At 41.9% G+C, this 15,717-nt stretch overlaps 1 protein-coding gene across 1 annotated transcript in view; it reads left to right on the top strand.

Annotated features, from left to right (window-relative positions):
* The window catches only part of RELN (reelin), a 655,909-nt gene that overhangs the window by 41,136 nt on the left and 599,056 nt on the right, over positions 1–15,717 (top strand). Inside the window, exon 2 of the mRNA XM_066591974.1 lies at positions 7,680–7,790. Coding sequence (XP_066448071.1) covers positions 7,680–7,790 — 111 coding nt within the window. The remainder of the gene's footprint in view (positions 1–7,679; positions 7,791–15,717) is intronic.

Raw genomic sequence — 15,717 nt, forward strand, 5'->3', positions numbered from 1 at the left:
GTCTGCCTATGCTTCTGCTACAGAAATGTTACAGGGGTCTGCTTATACTGCTGCTACAGAAATGTTACAGGGGTCTGCCTATACTTCTGCCACATAAATGTTACAGGGGTCTGCCTATACTGCTGCCACTTAAATGTTACTGTGGTTCTGCCTATACTTCTGGCGCGTAAATGTTACAGGGGTCTGCCTATACTTCTGCTACAGAAATGTTACAGGGGTCTGCCTATACTTCTGCTAATGAAATGTTACTGGGGTCTGTCTATACTGTTACTACAGAAATGTTACTGGGGTCTCCCTAGACTTCTGCAACATAACTGTTACTGGGGTCAGCTTATACCTTTGCTACAGGAATATTAGAGGGGTCTGTGTATACTATGGGTGCACTAAGTCTTCCCATCGCGGTGTTCTACCTATCTGGCCCGAAAAAACCCACAACTGTCTAGGGCATGGATTGTGGGCCGAGGCCAACATGTATTTCCTCTCACGTAACCTCAGCTATCCGGGGCACTGCAATGGGATTTCTTTATGTACCGTCTGTGTGTTCCTGTTAGCCACCCATGCTGTGGGTGCACACAGACTTGCCATAGCGGAGTTGTACCTGCCTGGCACTTTTAAAAAAAACCAGAATGTCTAGAGCATGGAGTGTGGGCCGCAGCCAACATGTATTTCCTCTCGCGTAACCTCAGCTATCCAGGACACTGCAATGGGATTTCTTTATGCACCGTCTGTGTGTTCCTGCTAGCCACCTGTGCTGTGGGTGCACACAGACTCGCCATAGCGAAGTTGTGCCTGGCACTTTAAAAAAAACAAAACAGAATGTCTAGGGCATGGAGTGTGGGCCGCAGCCAACATGTATTGAAGTGCTGGGCTGGCAGCGGAGTCCCCTTTATGCCTACGTTTGCAGCTCCTGACGGAGGTGGCACAGGGTTGGAATGAAGATCGAACGTCAATCTATTATCAATTCTCAACCGCATTGTGGGCTATCACCCCGCCCCTTTTAAAGAGGGTCGCTGCCTGGCCCTGCCAACCCTCTGCAGTGTGTGCCTCCGGTTCCTCCTCATGGCAGACGCACTTATAAATAGACATGAGGGTGGTGTGGCTATGAGGCCAGCGTGTGGCATGAGGGCAGCTGAAGGCTGCGCAGGGACACTTTGGTGTGCGCTGTGGATGCTGGGTCGTGCGGGGGGGTTGGGCAGCATGTAACCCAGGAGAAGAGGCAGCGGTGTGTCCCGCAGGTAGTGCTTGTGCTTGGTTGGAGGTAGTGTGGTGCTTAGCTAAGGTGTGCCTTGCTAATGAGGGTTTGTCCGAAGTAAAAATTGTTAGGGGCGGGGGGGCACTCTTGCCGCTATTGTGGCTTAATAGTGAGAACTGGGAACCTGAGATGCAGCCCTGCATGTTGCCCCTCGCCTATCCATTTCTGTGTCGTTTCCATCACTTTCCTAGGTTTTGCAGATTTTCACAAATGAAAATCTTAGCGAGCATTGGTCCCATACAAAAATGCTGGAGTCTCCCATTGACTTCAATGGGGTTCATTACTCGAAACGAACTCTCGAGCATCGCGGAAAGCTCGACTCGAGCAACGAGCACCCGAGCATTTTGGTGCTCGCTCATCTCAGTATCGTTGCATCCGACCTATACAATAAATTGAACACACTGTTTATCCTGTGTGGGAAAAAAAACAAAAAGAGAACCTAAAAAAATGGAGCAAAATTCTTTGTTCATTTAACCTCCCAGAAAAAGCAATAAGGGCGGCTTCATACGACCGTGTATCGGCCGGGAACTTGGCTATATCGTTCCGGAACTTGGCTCTGCCCCCGTCCAGCGCCCTCCCATTGCAAATAGTGGCAAGCGGCGAAGAGGGGGCCAGAGCTCAGTGCACTGCTCCCGACTCTTCCAGCTTCCTCCCCCTGAAGAGAGGGACACTGTATATCGGCCAGGCGTGAAAACCCGGCCAATATACGTTCGTCTGAATAAGCTCTAAAAGTGGTTAAAAAAAAAAGTATGTGTCTCAAAACAATTACTATTTTGTTATGCAAAAAAACAAGCCTCATAGAGCTCGGTCAATGGAAAAAAGAAAATGTTATAGGATTCTGAATGCAGTGATGTAAAAAAAATACATTTTGTGTGTGTGTATATTTATTTTGGGGGGCAATATTGTAATCGTATTAACATGCAAAAAAAAAATTGCTTGTTATTTATGCTGCATGATCATCGAATGGAGGTATTTTTTTCTCCCAGCCCACAGAAAAATGTAATAAAAGTAAAACAATGCATTACATAACCCAAAAATGGCACTAATCTAAATTACAGTTCGTCATGCAAAAAAGAAGCCCCGATATGGCCGTGTAGACGGAAAAATAAAGTTTTGGCTTTTAAAAATTGGAGATGAAAATCCCTCCAAAAATCATTGTATCTTTAAGCCCAAAAAAGGCCATAAATTTAAGGGGTTAAAAACCTTAACAAACTTCCATCCAGGTAATGCAACTCTAGTACTTGAGTGCAGATCACTGTTATGTGAAAACTTCTAAGCACACTGGGAGGGGAGCAAATTGTCATGTTTAGCAGGGTTCTGTCTTTCTACTAAAGAGTGAGAATACAAATAGTTCTACATCTAATCAGCCCCCTGCTCCTAATCAGGATAACAACTCCATGACTCCATCTGGATTAAGCTGTATTTACAAGACCAAGAGTAATGCTGCGAGGTAGAAACATCACAGCGTGTCTTGCTGCTTGGGCGATACCAACCATTATTTTCTGTGGGTAGCGAAGAAAAATAGCATCGAATGCGGGTGCGATTTTCATGCGAGTACGATGCGTTATAAAGAATTTTCACATTGAAAAAACATGCATTGCGTTTTTTTCAAGCAAAACATCACACGCGCTGGCGAAATCTCTTGTTTGCAGGTGCAATATGGTTCTGAGATTCTTGGACTGTTAGCACAATCACTTGTGTAAATACGGCCTAAGGGCACATTTATATGGCCGTAGGCGTTTTGCGTGCGCCCATCGGCACCGCAAAAACACCTGAACGGCAAAGGGCCCGACACATATACGCTGAGGCTGCAATGCCATGGGGCCTGGAAAGACATTCCCCCTTCCCTCCCACTCACCTCCTCTATCCTCCCCTCTGGCAGTCTGGAATGGGAGGGGGCGGGATGGGGGCGGAGCTAAGCTCCCTTCCTATGTCTGCAGCCAGCAATGGGAGGGGGGCACTTGGCTCCGCCCAATCCCATTGCAAACAGTGCCAAGGGACGGAGAGGAGAAGAGGAGGGAATTTAGCAATCACGCTGCTGAACTCCCTCCCACCTCCCTTCTCTTGCAACTAGCATAGGCTCCCATAGGAGCAGACATACGCCCCTGTGCACTGATGCATTGTAAGCAAATGCATCAGAGGGGTAGCATATATCAGCCGGGCGTGAAAGCCCAGCTGATTTACGCCTGTGTGAATATGCCCTTAGGCTGGATTTACACGGGCGTCGGCTTTGCTATGTTCATTAGTGCGCCCGTTCAGATGACCCTGGCCCGGCAAATATACGCTGAGCCCGCAATGCCGTTGGGCGGGAGGAGACGGTTTAGATGTGCTAAGCTGTCTCCCCCTTCCCATCCCGTCTTTTGCTAAACAGACTAAAGTGTTTGCAAACTCACAGCCGAAAAACGTGATGAATCGAACCCATTTAATTTAATGGGTTCGTTTTAATGAGCGTGTTTTTCATGTGTAATTCCTGCACGCGAGGACTTGCCCTTTCTTTCTGCGTTTTACGTAGAACGCTGCCATAGAAGTCTAAAAAAAAAGCAAGGGCATGGGTGTGACCTTGCGTAGAACGCAAGGAATAGAAGACAGCTGTCCCTTATTAGGCTTAAAATAGCCATTCTATTGCATGGAAAGGGAGTATAACGCGTGTGTGAACTGGCATTGTGAGGGCAAAACTTACAATATTATGCGCTGACATGCAGGATCAGCCTGAGTCTTTCATGCGTAAATACTCTTCTTTGCGGCAAGCGTATTTGTACATACATTCGTCTATTGATGCCCTTACAGAAATGTTTGATCTTGTTAGTTCTGGTGAAAAAAAAGTGCACGCAAACATAGGCATAAGTAGCATGCAGGAACTCTGCATATCCTGAACTTTTACTTTTCAGAGGTGGTCTACACCTCAAGCTCTGCTTGGGTCAGACTTTTAGCCACAAACGTGGGTTTTTAATCACTTTTATGAAAATTTTATTTTGATGCAAAATTGTATGAAGGCACCCATAATTGTCAATTACCGGATTGAATATTCACAATGTGCCTAGTATCTACTTTCAAATTTGTGTGTTTTGGCCGTCTGCATACGACCGGATTTGAATTGCGAAATCCGCGATATTCCGCACTCATTGAAAAAATAGAACAAACATTCGCATATCCACTGAGATGAGCGGATAGTGATTGATTTACAAGAGTGAACTTAAAATCACGACGTGCTTTTTTTTTTTTTTTTTTCCATTGATAGCCCATGCGCAATTGACATTCGCCTAGCGATGGCATGGGAAACAAACATTTAAAAATAAAAACTGTACTGCGCATGACCGATGGTGAGCCTTCGCGGTCATCCACAGTACAGAAAAGACGGTACATGATATTGCCGACTGTGGTCAGAGCCGGGTTTTCACGCCTGGCCGATATACGCTGTCCCTCTCTGCAGGGGGTGGAGGCAGGCCGGGCTGGGAGCTGTGCACTGAGCTCCCACCCCCTCTCCTCCCCTTGCCACTGTTTGCAATGGGAGGGGCGGGATGGGGGCAGAGCTAAGCTCATTAAGGTACATTTGCACTAGTGATTTAAGGCCCATTTAGACACAACTATTATTGCTCAAAAGATGTCTTTTGAGCGATAATCGTTGTCCATTTACAGAGCAAGATGATCACTCAAACGTTCAGCGATCACCTTGCACTCTGAGCGGAGGATGCAGAAGACAAGCGGGGCCGCTTGTCTTCTGCATCCAGCTGTTCCCCACTCAGAGCGCCCGGGTGTTATACAGCTGAGCGCTCCGAGCAGAGGATGCAGAAAACAAGCGTTATACACCTGAGCGCTCCTAGCGGGGTATGGAGAACAGAGTTGGACCAGAGCTGAAACAATAGTATCAGCTGTATGCCGCTGTGAATCCCTGATAATTTTCACCGTTGTCTTTCAGCACGCTAAAAGACAACGATGAGTGACTGCTTAACAAAAACTGCACGATGTCAGTGCAATTAGACACAATGATTATCGCTCAAGACGGCTTTTGAGCGAATTTTGAGCGATAATCGTGTCTAAATGGGCCTTAAATCATTTGAGTAATGTGCATTGTGTGATGCACAAAATTCACATGAAAATAGAACCCATTATTTAAAATGGGTAAATTTAAACATGCGATTTAATTATTTTTTTTTTTACAGCACGTTTTCAGCATGTTCCAACTTTGGGCAATGTCACTCATTCTTTCCTATGGATCTTAATAAAAAACGGAATCGCATAGCATGCAATGCGCATGTGAGTGTGATGCAATTTTTTACTATTGGAACAACGTGCAATTTTCAAGTGCTTTTTTCACAAAACGCATTGCACTCGCGTAAAAATCATGGCTTTGCCAGTGCGATATCTATCTGACTTTCTAGGGCGGAAATTGGATTCGCCCGCAACTCGCCTGTGTAAATGTAGCCCAACAAATTTAAGGAAATCTGCTCTGTCCTATAAACATGATTAAACTAAGTTTTATAGTTCTCATAAAGCATGGACCGCGGAGTCTGGGGTATCCTTTTTTTTTTTTTTTATATACACTTACCTGGCTCCCTGTTCCGTCATTGTCACCACTGAAAGTTGGCACTCTGTCTGTTTTAGAGCTCATTCACACGGGTGTATGCATACAATGCTGCAAGTATATTGCAGCATTGCATGCATCACAGCCCATACGCTCTGCTGACAGAGCGCATACGGGCTGCGATTGGCACTGTGCATGCCTGGGAATCTGACGTCACGGACATGCGTAGTGTGATTATTTTTTTTTCTTCTTCAAAATGTCCTGTTCTGTTCAGAGAGCATATCAAAACGCTGCCTATACAAAATGCCTGCATGTGGACAGAGTTTCGTACATAGCCCATGTAAGGGCTTCATATGATACGCAGGGAAACCGTGCATACTGCGATTTATTTATCCTGCGTGTTGATACGCAGTGCCCACACGCTGGTGTGAATGGAAGAATGAAAGTCAGTTGACTTTTATTGTCTCCATTCATTATGTGTTACACACGGGAAATCCCCCTCCCTTTTTTGCAGCTGCCATAGAAGTCTATGGCAGCTTTCTGCATTATATGGATAGGTCAACGCCTATCTTTTCACGCTCAATAGAACAATAGAGCAGGTCCCATTTTTCGTCTGAATGAAGCAGTTGAAATCAAAAGCATTGCTCGGTCATGTTATACGTGCGACGTTTTAACATGCGAAAACGACTGTGTGCAAATACGTTCGTCTGAATAAGCCCTTACTGTCAAAGTTAGACTATGCAGAAGTAGCCTTGACAGTCTAATAATGCACCAGATTTATCACCGTAGCTCCGCTGAATGATAAATGTCGTGAATTTTAATACTGTCTAGTCTAAGCGTAGACCACCTTGTAGTTGGCTTAGTTTACTCCGAAAATTACACAAATAATTTTGGCGCAAATTGCCAAAATTTGGACATGTTTCGTGTCCTATGAACACCACAACTTAGTTTTTCGTACTTATATGAAATGAAGTGACAATGTTTTATCTTAAGGGTGAATGCCCACGGATGGATTTCTACCGCGTTTCCCGTGGCAGAAATCCACGCGTGAATTCTGCAGCTATTAGTTTCTATTGAACCTAATAGCTTTCTGCCTGCCAATGCTCACATGCGTAATTCTACCGCACATTTCCGCAGCGGGTAATAAATTGCAGCGTGTTCTATTTGCCGCTAATTTACGCCGTGGGAGACTGGAGGAAATGGAGACTGCAGAAATCCGCAATCACCTGCAGGTACTTTTTTGTTTTTAATCACGGTACTCCTGTGGCATAAATCCGCGGGCGTATCCCACAATGCTTGTGGGCATGAGCCCTTGTATGGTATGATTGAAAGCAAGGGCGTAACTATAGGGGATGCGGTTGCACCTGGGCCCAAGAGCCTTAGGGGGCCCATAAGGCCTCTCTTCTCCATATAAGGAGCCGAGTACTATGAATAAAGCATTACAGTTGGGGGCCCTGTTACAGGTTTTTGCATTGGGGCCCAGAACCATCCAAGTTACGCCTCTGATTGAAAGAAAATATATATGTACCTCTAATACAAATAATTATGCACTGTTGGTCTACAGGTAGCACGAATGTATCCTTGGACCAATTAAGCATCTGAAGCAATCTAATGCGGATATGTTGTTTTATTGTGTTTGAACTCCGATAAGGTGCATGGGATAGAATAAAACCACAACATTCTGTTGTAGAGGGTTCCATAGTCTCTTACAATAAAACATAACAAATAAAAGCACAAGAAAATTGCTTTGTGCTGTTAATCAAGCATTATATGTTGTGGAGGCCTTCTTACATATATATTACGGACTATAAAAATGATATTAGTCATCTCTATACATGTACATTGTGATTAGTATACTAATGTTCAGTTATTTCTATGTAATAAATATGTATCATTTACTTACAGTGACTATTTCCACAAGTACCTACTTTGATGGCCTTCTAGTGACTGGATTATATACATCTACTAGCATACAAGCATCTCAAAGTATTGGAGGATCCAAGGCATTTGGATTTGGTGAGTCCGATATGATTGTTATGAATAGCTAAGAGATGTGTCACAAATGGAAGGTAGAACATTGTTTTCTAAACATTTGCCTTTACAGAATGTCCACATAAAAGTTGACTGAAAAATAATTCTAATAAATGTGTTTGCATAGAGTTAAAGAGAACTGGTCACTAGGTTCATGCTTAGCGAACAGGCGGCATGACAGGACAGGCATAGAGTTTTATTCTGAAATGGTGCCGTGTTTCAGAAAAAAAACATAAATTTTAAAATCCACTGAGAGCTGGCATTAGTGGGGTACTGCCAACTTCTTTTCACCCAGATCGACTAGACTGGCAGGTCTCTACCTATTTGTGTATATAAAGAAAGAAGTGGGCAAGTCCACACCCCCATGACACTAATCTGTTATTGGCAGGTTTTTAAGGCATGTTTCTTTTCTAATGTTTTCTTTTTCTCACTATTTCAAAAAACATTTATGTCTGCAATCTCTGTACCCGTCCTGACTTCATTATTCCCATAGTTCAGGAACCTTTAATCCCTTAACATAAGAAACTGAGCCCATACGATCTGCAGTGGGAACTAGCTGTGTCTCAGTTGGCCTCCCGCTGTTAACCCCTTATATGTTGTGATCAATGTTGATCATAGCATGTAAAGGGTTCACAGAGGGAGCGCATTCCCTTTGGAAAGTCATAGGCCTGTCATCGCAGAGGGCCAATGAGTTGCCAAGGCAACCGGATGCTGTTGTGTGGTATCTGAGTCTGCCATGATCACTAGCAATAATAACAAAATGCAGTACAGCAATGTATAATTATAGCAGTCATACAATTGCAGGTTCAAGTCCTCTACAGGGGCATAAAAAAAAATTAAAAAAAATTGTAAAAATGTTTTTGCCCATGTTCCCCCGTTTTTGAAAAAAAATTGAATTAATAAAAACAAACGCATATTTGGTGTTGCCGTGTCCATAATGACCTGTACAACAAATTGAACACACGATTTATCCTACACGGCATAAACCGTAAAAAAAAAACTTAAAGAACACTGAATATACCCCAAAATGGTACCAATAAAAACTACAGGTCGTTATGCAAAAAAAAACTCGTAGAGCTCCGTCAATGGTAAAAAAAAAAGTTATGAGACCTTGAATAGAGAAATGAAAAAAAAATGATTCCTAGAGAAGAGTTTTCAAATTACAAAAGTGGAAAAACCTAAAAAAAAGTATATAATTTGGGTATTGTCACAATTGTACCAACACGCAGAGAAAATTTGTCATGTCACTTATGCTGTATGATGAATGCAAAAAAAGCAAAAAAAACAATGGCAAAATTGAGATGTTTTCTCTCTCCCTTTCAAAAAGTTTAATGAAAGTTATACAATGCATTATACTGTATGTACTGAAAATATGGTACTAATAAAAACCTATAGCTCCTCTTGCAAAAGTTTTTGTCCTGGCAGGATGGTAATTAACGCAACAGGACGTAACCTTACGTCTTGTGGATGGCACAGGCTCGGAAGTGAACCTGCACCATTGCAAAGCAGGGGCTGGCTGTGACTGACAGCTGTCCTCACGTTGCAACAGTGGGGATCAGTAAGAACACCAAAGCCCGTTATTAACCCCTTACATGCTACAATCAATGTCTATCATGGCATGTAAAGGGTTCACAGAGGGCACGCTCCCTCTGTGATGCCATCGGCCCTCCGCTATGTAATCGCAGGAAGACCAATAGGATTTCATGACAACCTGCCATGTACTGTGATCACTATTGTGAGCGATAATGCATTGCAGTACAGAAGTACTATCATAGTGATCAGAGTTTTACTGGTTCAAGTCCCCTACAGGGGCATAAAAAATGTAAGAAAAGAAAAAATACATAAATAAATAAAAACAGACCTTTTTTTTGCACACTGTCCCCTCTTAGTATAAAAAAGAAATTTAAAAAATATAATTTGATATCCTCGTATACTTAATGACCTGTACAGTAAATTGAACATATTATTAATTCTGCAGAGCAAAAACCATACAAAAAATAAACTAAAAAAAAAGGAAGAATGGGTATCTTGTTTATTTTACCCCCCCCCCCAAAAAAAGCAAAAAAGTGATCAAAAAAATCCCCAAAATGGTACCAATAAAAACTGCAACTTCTCATACAAAAAAGCCCTCACAAGAAAAATTAAAAAGTTATGGGACTTGAATGTAGCGATATAAAAATAATTTAATTGTGCAAAAGTGGAAAACCTAAAGAAAAAATATTAACAATTGTGTATCATTATCATACCAATTATCATGTCATTTATGCTGCACGGTTAAGGCTGTAAAAAAAGGCAGAATTGATGTGTGTTTTCCTCCTGGCCCCCTAAAAAATTTATTAAAGTTAAAATACATTATATGTTCCTCCAAAATGGTACCAATAAAAACTAGTTTGCAACACAAAAAACAAACCCTCCTATGGCTTTTAAAAAGTGGAGATTAAGATCACAAAAAATCGTTGCATCCTTATGGCCAAAATAAGGTATAAAAGGACGTGCCTCAACTGAACAGCCTTTGTTCTTATATTTTAACAGGATATATAGATATTAGGCCTTGTTCACACAAGCGCTGTTCTAACGCAGTATAGGTGCACGAAAAAATCATGTGACTGGGCAGCTTCTCTAGGAGGAGAGAATGAAGAAGCCCTGCAGGGCTTTGGGATTTCCTCATAGCAGGGAGAGACAGAGCGGGGCTATGGGGGATTAATCCATAGACCCACTCTGTCTCTCCCTGCTATGGGTTAATCCCCCATAGCCCCACTCTCTCTCCCTTCTATGGGGGATTAACCCATAGCCCCGCTCTCTCTCCCACTGCTCTGGGGATCCCCAAGGGATATCCCCATAGTGCAGAGAGAGTGGGTGGAGCTAGAGAGAGTAGTTGGGCTATAGGTCTTCTCATAGGGATTCCTATAGCAAACATTTAAGGGGCAGGGCTAGAAGGTGGATGCTCCTCCCATCCTCTCAGGGAAGCCCTGTAACCCTTCCCCCCCTCTCTCTCCTGGCTATAGGGAAATCCCTTGGTGATTTGGTGTAGGGAGTCTCTTACTGAACCCTGCTGCTGGGGAATTGCCCAGCAGCGGGGCTGGAGGAATACCCCACTGCTTACAGTAGGACATTTAAAATGTGCTGCCTAGAAGCACATTTTAAATGTTCCATTGCAAATTCATGTTAGTCCCCACGGGATTAAGGGAACCCTTGGGGGAGTCCCCCCATCCCTGGAGAGACTAACAGGAGCTTACATCAAGACATTTAAAATGTGCTTGTGGGCAACACAATTTAAATGTCCTGCTGTAAGCAGTTGGGTATTCCCTTGGTCAGCAGAAATGTTCTTTTCGTGTACAGGAGTTTCCATAGACTCCTGCTCCTATAGGTTTCAATGGAAACTCCTGCGCAGCTCGCACCAAAGAGAAGTCAGGTTCTATCTTTTCTCGCAGCACGGAACTTAGATGCGAGCATTGTAGCCACACATTTCCTTTCTTTGATTGGTGCGTGGATTTAGCGCTTCTAAAATATATTTTCTTTGTACGGACACCTGAACATTGTTTTGTTTGAACTATGTCCTATCTGGCTTCTGGTCTGTACCCTGGTGTACTTCTGTCTGCAGACTCTCCTCTGAAAGTGTTTGGGGCTGTCTATACTACCTGTTCCTGATGTGCATATTTGCCTATATAGGTCCATCTGTTGAACTACTACAGTACAAACTGTACTACTGTATCAACTTCTTCCATGTGGTTTTACAATGTAAATCCTTTTTACTACTACTTCCTGTTGCCACCTAGAGGGAGACTGGGTTCCAGACATGGAGCCGCCCCTCTTAGGGCTATTACTCTGCTTTGTAGGTGTATAGGAAAAAACAGGATCCGCGCTCCCAGGAACATAAATGTCCGGTATATAGTGAAGCAAGTTTTATTAATAAAACTTGCTTCACTATATACCGGACATTTAAGTTCCTGGGAGCGCGGCTCCTGTTTTTTCCTATACACCTACTCTGCAGCGGCTCTCTCATAGAGAGACGGAAGATAGACGCGGCTCTCCTGCTGTCCAGCCCAGTGGGATAAGGAAGGAACGATCGGATAGTGATATAAAAGCTTTTCTGGATATGTGGTGTTAGTGGAGATCAAGGACAGGGATCTCCATTATACACTGGGTGAGTGTTAACCCTTTACATTTTTTATTGTGATTGCACACAGTGATTAACCCTAAACTCTGGAGCGCTGTCCTAATTTTTTGCATATTTTTGTACTCTGCTTTGTAGGCAGAGCTCTCTGTTTCTGTTAGACCAGGGTTAGATTCCATGTTTTTGTTTCTTCAATGCCATGCTCTGTTATCCTCGTTTGTACCAATAAAATATATATGTGTTGGCATATCCAGGTTTGTCATGTTTCCTTGTCTGGTTACTTACTGTCCTGAGTGGAAGCAATCGTTATCTCGGGCTGTACTTTTCTGCACTACTGAGACTGTTCACATCAGTTTGGGACACCTGCGTCATGATTTAAAAGGCTATGCAGCATAATTATTCCTTTGTGTTATCGATTTCCTGCAAAATCGCGCAGTTCAAATACGCCTGTGTGAGGCGGCCCTTATTCAAAATTAAAGTTTTTATCCAGTTTCCTATCTTTCTTAGGGCTCCTGCCTTGCTGTGGAATCCGTTGCAGGCGTCTGCACCACGGATCCGCAGCAAATAGTGCCCATAGCATGCTATGGGAAATCAATTCTTCTTCCACTCTTGCAGAAACCAATTGCAGTTTTCGCAAGCGGAGGAAAAATCGCAGCATGATCCATTTTTCTATGGATTTGAAGTCAATGAAAGCCATCCAATCTGCAGCCAGTCCACAATGAACATTGCAGATAGGTCATGGATTCTACGTCGTCGCCTTGTGACTGTGCGGGGTGCATATTACACACCAAAATAGCCCATATTAAAATCAATTGGGGCAGTCTTGTAATTGTGAATACACATGCAAAAAGCAACGTAATACTTTGGCAATATGCATAATTATACGACTGTAATACACATTCGCCCGTGTGACCGAGCCCTAAGGGTACTTTTACATGGGCATCTAATCGACAAGTCTCAAAAGTACTAAAATTAGTTTGAAAGGGTTTATCCCCATAATAGCTTGCTTAACCCCTTAGTGACGTCCCCATTGCCTTTGTACGTCCTAGCTAAGAGGGCTTTAATCCTCGGGGACGTAAAAACATGCTTCCTCTGAGGATTAAAGCCACATGGGCTGTGGATGGGACAGCTGCATGCTGCCGGGGGTAGCCAACAACATGGATCTGTCATAGGAGGTGGGAAAATCCGACACTCTTTCATGCAATCGGCGCTATCCAATGGATAGAGCCAATCACATGCAGGTAAACAGAGTTAAAAAAGTTAGACTTTCAGCTGCCCTCATGGATTACATGAAAGTAAACAAAGTGAAAAAACGTTTGAGTTTCAGCTGCCCTCATGCCAAAAAAATGAAAATCATAATTTTTTTCTTTTGCTTTGCTTAGATTCATTCAAAATCTGTGGGGTCAAAATATGCAGTACACCCCTAGATGAATTCGTTAAGGGGTCTTGTTTTTAAAATAGGGTAATTTGTGGGGGTTTTCCATTGTTTTGCCCAATTTTGGGCTCTAAGTGTGCAATGGGGCCTAAAACGCCTTCAAACAAAATGTCTGTTTTAAAAACTACCGACTGCTTCTTTCAGTTCGGTACCCGTTGTGTATACAGACATAGGATTAGGGCCACAATCGGTATGTTTGTAAACACAGGAAAAATGGGGTAACCATTTTGGGGTGTAAATCCTCATTTTCATATGCACTGTAGAAAAAAAATGTCTTTAAAATGACATATTTGCAAAAATCTGAAATTTTATGTTTTTCTCCTCTAAATTGCATTAACTCTCGAAAAAAAACCTGTGGGGTCAAAATACTCATGACAGCCCTCAATGAATATATAAAGGAGTGTAGTTTTTAAAGTGGCGTCATTTCTGGGGATATCTAGCATTCTGATGCCTATGAGCCTTTACACTCTTGGCTTAGTGTAGAAAAAAAAGTGTTCTCTTAAAATGTTGATAAGTAATGTTAAATTTGTATGGCTCCTGAATGTTTAAAAAAACTAAACCTTTTCAAATGTGCGTCCAGAATAAAGTAAACAGATGGAAATATCTCATCAAAAATGTGTACAGTATGTTTGCACATATTTAAGATACTACAGATAATGTGCAAATAAAAACATTTTTTCAAAATGTTCCCAATTTTGGTGCTTTTAATAAATATACACAGATTCTATTGATCTAATTTTACCACCTAAATGAAGTAGAATATGTGGCAAAAAAAGTGTCAGAATCACTGGGATATGCAAAACCTATGTTAAAATGACACGTCAGATTTAAAGAATTTGGCTTTGTCAATAAGGGGTTAGGTTTAGTTGCAGTAGTGATAGATAAATCCCTGACAATTTACAGAAAAAAAATTATGAAACGGCACAACACAAACGTTAATTTAATATTATCATAAGAATATTTTCTGCTTAATCATTCCATCAGCAGCAAATACTCTTTTACTTGGCAGTGCAAAATATATTAGAGTTTTAACTCCTTACTTACTGGAGGCCGTTACAGTAGATTCTATAGTCTATGATGGCATATTGTATATTACATTATATTGCCCAAAAGCCTTCATACACTGATATTTTGTGTATGATATATAGTGTATTCTTACAATTCTGCAATGTTCTGCCTTTGTAAGTGGAGACTGTAAATTACATCTAAAATGCACCCAACAGAATTACCTTTCTTTGTTTATTAAAACATGAAAATATTAGCTCCCGAGTTATACTCGAACATTTTCATTTGCATAGATATGAAGGGAAAAAAACACATCATACTTAAGCTCATTTATCTTTCTTCTAAATGGTAAAAAGTGGACGGATATCCTTCATCATAAGGACTGCTAGCAGTTTTATGAAAATTACTCTGTAAATCTCAGTTAAGGATTTTAATCTTCTGCTACCTCTGCTTCCTATCCCTCCATTATGTCAAGTAAGAACTGTAGCCAGTGTCAGAGCATTTGACAAATGAGGCACAAGCGAATGTGATTTACATTGCTCCTGTATACTTGTCTCATTGCCATCTTTATATTTATGAGGTTTGAGGCCTTTACACGCTGCAAGTCAGACAAGATATGCAATCAGGAAAGATTTAATTTTTTTTTTCTAAAGTCTTTCCTCTTGTAAATTGCTATACTGTCATAAACATGATTACTGCATGAGTGTAATTTAAACACTCTGCACATCGTCATCAAACTTCTGGAAGCACATAGTAATTTATCTTACTGTTATTAGTGACAGAAACAGAAAGATTATTTCTTAAATGTTTTCTGTTATAATCATTCCCTGCCGACAAGAAGTCTAATAAGCATAGAATCAAATCTCTAGGTAATCCTAGTAGTGTCGTTTGATGGGATTTGTTTGGGCGTGTGCACCAGGCTGTAAACATCAGAGACAGTAGGTTTGACCTAGAAGAGGCTCTACCTGTGATCTAGTTGTTCAGGATACCTAGACGCCTACAAGAATCTGATATAGCGTAGGATTCTGTCTTCTGACAATGGAAATTACAGCTTTCTAGAAAATCGTCTTTTTTGTATTCATCTATGAATTTACTGAATTTAATAGCACAAAACGCTTTTTGTTCAGTTTTTTTTTTGGGGGGGGAGGGATCTTTACGCATGTGCAGATTTAAAAAAAAAAAAACACTGATTAGGAGCATACAAAATTGTCTTGCTTATATTCCATCTTTATATAGAGGAAACGGTTTTTAGGCTCTTCGCTCACCTGCGTCATGATTTTAATTTAAAATGGAACCTTGCACTCTATTGTACAAGTGATATCACTGGTCCCCTAAGAGCCCATTCACTCACAATGGGC

This window comes from Eleutherodactylus coqui, chromosome 2 (assembly GCF_035609145.1).
Source record: "Eleutherodactylus coqui strain aEleCoq1 chromosome 2, aEleCoq1.hap1, whole genome shotgun sequence".
In the NCBI taxonomy this organism is placed as follows: domain Eukaryota; kingdom Metazoa; phylum Chordata; class Amphibia; order Anura; family Eleutherodactylidae; genus Eleutherodactylus; species Eleutherodactylus coqui.